General features: G+C 38.3%; 1 protein-coding gene across 1 annotated transcript; it reads right to left on the bottom strand.

Annotated features, from left to right (window-relative positions):
• Nucleotides 1-97: 97 nt before the first annotated feature.
• On the bottom strand, nucleotides 98-2,955 carry LOC111649410 (L-amino-acid oxidase-like). Its single transcript, XM_023399164.2, has 5 exons — nucleotides 2,823-2,955; nucleotides 1,671-1,894; nucleotides 1,251-1,363; nucleotides 972-1,173; nucleotides 98-336 (listed from the first exon to the last, which is right to left on the bottom strand). The coding sequence occupies exons 1-5, from the start codon at nucleotides 2,923-2,925 to the stop codon at nucleotides 247-249; spliced, it is 732 nt and encodes a 243-aa protein (XP_023254932.2). The 5' UTR covers nucleotides 2,926-2,955; the 3' UTR covers nucleotides 98-246.
• Between the last annotated feature and the right edge of the window lie 882 nt (nucleotides 2,956-3,837).

Below are 3,837 nucleotides of genomic sequence, written 5' to 3'. Positions count from 1 at the left end.
TGTTTGAGGTGTATTATTTGATATTATTTTTAATACTGACTTTATGTAAGACAAGACTGTTCTGCAAACAAAGCCTTAAGTCAAAGGTGTTGCCTTTCATGTTTATCAAATGAAACATTAGTTGACTGTTTCTAAGGAACATTTGGAAATGGTACACCCAACTTATGTTATTTGAAATGCTCTAAAATACCATTAGAGAATTCACACAGTATTTATTTAACAGTGTTCTCACTTGTCAACCTTCCATTAGATCACATTGTGCTTTACCTTTACAGAGTAACGGTCATATTTTTCGAACAGAGCCTTACAGCCTTTAGCCTCCACTTCATCTTTCACCTACAACAAAGAAAATAAAAGTCTCTTCTATGGGTAAAGTCACAAACTGAGCTCTGACATCTGTCCACAGTAAATTGGGAATTTGTAACTCTAGTATAAACCCAAGCCTGACACGAAACACAAACCAGTGGGAGCACTCGTAGGATGACGTTTGGAGCACATGACCAAACAATGAAGAGAACACTGAATCGCCATAACAGCAATACCAGTTGGTCTGTTATATTCTAAAATTTGGTCAACAGTGAAGTATTAAATTGACTTTTAGGAAATTTGAAGCAGAATTATTATCACTATAAGGTAAAATATTAACTTGCCACATATGAGACATCACTTAATAAAGAGTTAACATGTTAATATGCACACACAATATGTTGCACCACCCAATTTTAGAAAATCATGCTGATGATACACTGCTCTATGAAAGAGACGAATACATTTGCTTGAATTGTGCTAACTAATTGTTTGGTTAGTGACTCTGAGCAATAGCTTCCTGCACAACCTACTTTCCAAGGACATAGGAAGTTGTGCAACTTTCTTCTTTCTTAATGTGAAGCTTTGCTAAAGAAGTAGGTTTCTTGTTTTCAGTCAAGTGTTGTTTGATGCCATCCCTCCTTCCTTTCCTCTTTCTTACATACCTTCTTCAAAGCTTGCTGTAGCAGCTGGTCGGCCGACTTCCCTTTCTCGCTTTGGTTTACCTTGTACTTGAGGATGTCAGGGTCTGTTTTCACCGTGTATGTCCGTGCCCGCTGCCTATTAACTAGGTAAAAGGTCTGGGAGCAATCCATGATGAATTCATTCAACTTGACCCCAAGCTTTTTAGCAAACCAATGGACAATTCTGTAAGGAGGTCAATCATGTTAATCTGAGAGGGGGAAGATTGCATATACATGTTTATATGAGACTCTTGAACTTACTTGTGAAAGCTTGGGATCCTCATGGCCCCGAGTTCAGCATACCAGCCCTCTTCTTCATTCCTGTAGGTCTCCACGCGTCCTCCAACACGAGTACTAGCCTCTACAATGGTTACCTTATTAAAACACATAAGTACATGTACAATGTGTTACTTGTGTTGGTCCAGAACTACTGCTGCTAGCATTAATACCAAACAAAGTATGAAACTTCCTCAGGACCAAAGACCATCAGGGACCCAAGAGGTCCCAGGATCACTATGTGGTAATTATGTTATGGTAATTTGATTAATTAATGCTGTTTGTGATGAACTGAAGTGGTTAACGGTTGGTGTGGCTCCTGCATTCTTTACCTGGTCTTGAGTCTATATATTGTAAGGGCCCCTTTGTTAAAACCGCTACCTCTCTTATGCCCCACCCATGTACCTCATGTCCTGCTTCTCGCAGAAGCTTGGCGGCCGTCAGTCCGGCCATCCCGGCTCCGACAATAACAACACGATGATTTGTTTTTATGTGTGGGAGGCCGGTCTCCACAGTCTGCAGCAGCACATCGTAGTCTTTGTCTTCCAGACAATCAGCCAGCTGCTTCTTCATGCTGAAAGCTGCAGCGTGGCCGTGGTACAGCGTGAGCAGCAGCACATTGACGGCAACTGGAGGCACAGTGAAAGGAAAACACACTTTAAGACTTTTAACTGTTGTGCACAGATATTTGGTTGTGTTTGATGGAGTGAAAGTCTGGTGGAGCAAGTGGAGACACTTGATCGTATTTGACCTTGTCTGCATCACATTTACAGACATTCAAGTGATGCTGAGAATATGAATGAGAATCAGTTATTGAGTTGTTCCTCCAGACAGTTTCACATAAATTCCTGTAACATACAGCTAAAAAAAATTGACCTCTCCTCATTTCATCATACAGTCATTAAATCCAAAGTGCACCAGCGAAAATCTCGAGATGAAAAAGCAGAACTAGAAACAGCATTCAGTGGGTGTTAACCGCAGACTGGGAATAGATTAAGGAACTGATGAGAGGAGAGCCTTCAGCCAATGTGCCATTACACCATCAGATACGACTCTGCTTCATACTGATATGCAACCAGAGGTGGACAGTAACAAAGTACAGGTAACTTAAGTATATTTTTCGAGTAACTGTACTTTACTTCAGTATTACAAAAACCAAAAACATTGGCAGTGTCCTAATGATGGCTCATTGCCCTATCTTAAGTCCATGTTTGAAACATTTAGAAATAAATAAAGATTCTTTTTGTTTTAATATTTAAAACTGCTGTCTTAACCATGACAATGGAAATTTATTGATTGTTGATGCAATTGTGTTTTTATGGCAATTTCTACAGTCTTTGTCATATTCCTCTACAGTCAGTCATTAGGTTGATTAGGTTCTGTAAATGTGGAACAATACAATGTGTTAATCTAAAAAATGTACTGTTGAACACTTAAGTATTTTTAAAATCAAGTACTTCATGGCTGCTTAGAAAAATCATTATCCAGACAGTTCCAAAAAAGGGTTCTCATGATAACAAAATAAATTGAATAATAATTCTGTTAGAAAATACCCACATAATTTCCATTTCACCTCCATCTCAGTTATTATTTGTGCCTTCCCTCCCTCTTTGGTGTCGTGAGGAGGATGAAGAGGAAGAGAAAAAAATACATTAGACATGTTTCAGTCCTGGAAAGTCCTCACTTCTCTTTCTGACAAAACAATATCTCAGTGTGTTACTCAGGTTTACTAATACACTTGCATTTGATGCAATTTGCTGATGAAATTCAAACAAATACAAAAGGGATTCAACAACAGAGAAGCTGATTCAAGGAATTCAGAAAAAAATGAATGTCATTTTAAATGTAAATCACAAATTCTTTAATAAAAAGTGTCAAGTAAATGAGATTCTTACCGTTTCAGAAGCTCAAATGTCAGAATGTGCAGTAACAGCAATGTGAAATGGCATGGCATCCTGTCCTGTGCTTTTATAACAGGGTTGGGTCATAATTGGTACTGTTTACCGGTTACTGATGTTCAAATGATCTAGAATAACAGGTTAAGTCTCTTGATCAGAAAAGGAACTATAAGGAGACATCAGAATCATTATCGACAAGGCTGCGCGTCGTCTCATTTCAGGGGAATCTTTGGAAAAATCAACAAGAGGGAGGAAGTAGTGACTTATTTCTGTTACTGAATCTTGGATTACATTTGACATTTTCTTACCATGTCATATGTCATATGTCTTACTATGTCATTCACTCAGTTTGCCAGACATAGGTGTGGCTCCTCCAAACTTTCACTGTGACCACTAATTAAAGTTAAGTGTTAGCAATCATTTCAATTCATGAAATGATCTTTAAAAACTCCTATCACTGTGATAAACCAATGATGAAGCAAGTCAAACAAAACAGAACCAGAATTACCACCTCGTGGTTGTATCCTTCCTCCACTCAGAGTAGTTTCATTACATCCTTGTTTATCCAGAAATACTAATTATTAACCCTTTGTGGGAAATATTGTCATAATTGCTGCGTGAAGTCTTGAGTAATGGCTAAAAAATGTTTTGTGAGGTCACCGTGACCAAATAGT

Source organism: Seriola lalandi, unplaced genomic scaffold (genome assembly GCF_002814215.2).
Source record: "Seriola lalandi dorsalis isolate HSWRI2012SDOR001 ecotype SW California unplaced genomic scaffold, Sedor1 jcf7180002050721, whole genome shotgun sequence".
Lineage (NCBI taxonomy): Eukaryota > Metazoa > Chordata > Actinopteri > Carangiformes > Carangidae > Seriola > Seriola lalandi.
This window is presented reverse-complemented; position numbering and strand designations above follow the sequence as displayed.

Excerpts from the sequence above, each read along its gene's own strand:
- LOC111649410 (XM_023399164.2), bottom strand. The coding sequence starts at position 2,925 with ATGTCTAATGTATTTTTTTCTCTTCCTCTTCATCCTCCTCACGACACC. Across the intron at positions 1,895-2,822 it reads GGAGGTGAAATGGAAATTAT|TTGCCGTCAATGTGCTGCTG; the intron begins GTGGGTATTTTC and ends CTGTGCCTCCAG. Across the intron at positions 1,174-1,250 it reads AGGATCCCAAGCTTTCACAA|AATTGTCCATTGGTTTGCTA; the intron begins GTAAGTTCAAGA and ends ACCTCCTTACAG.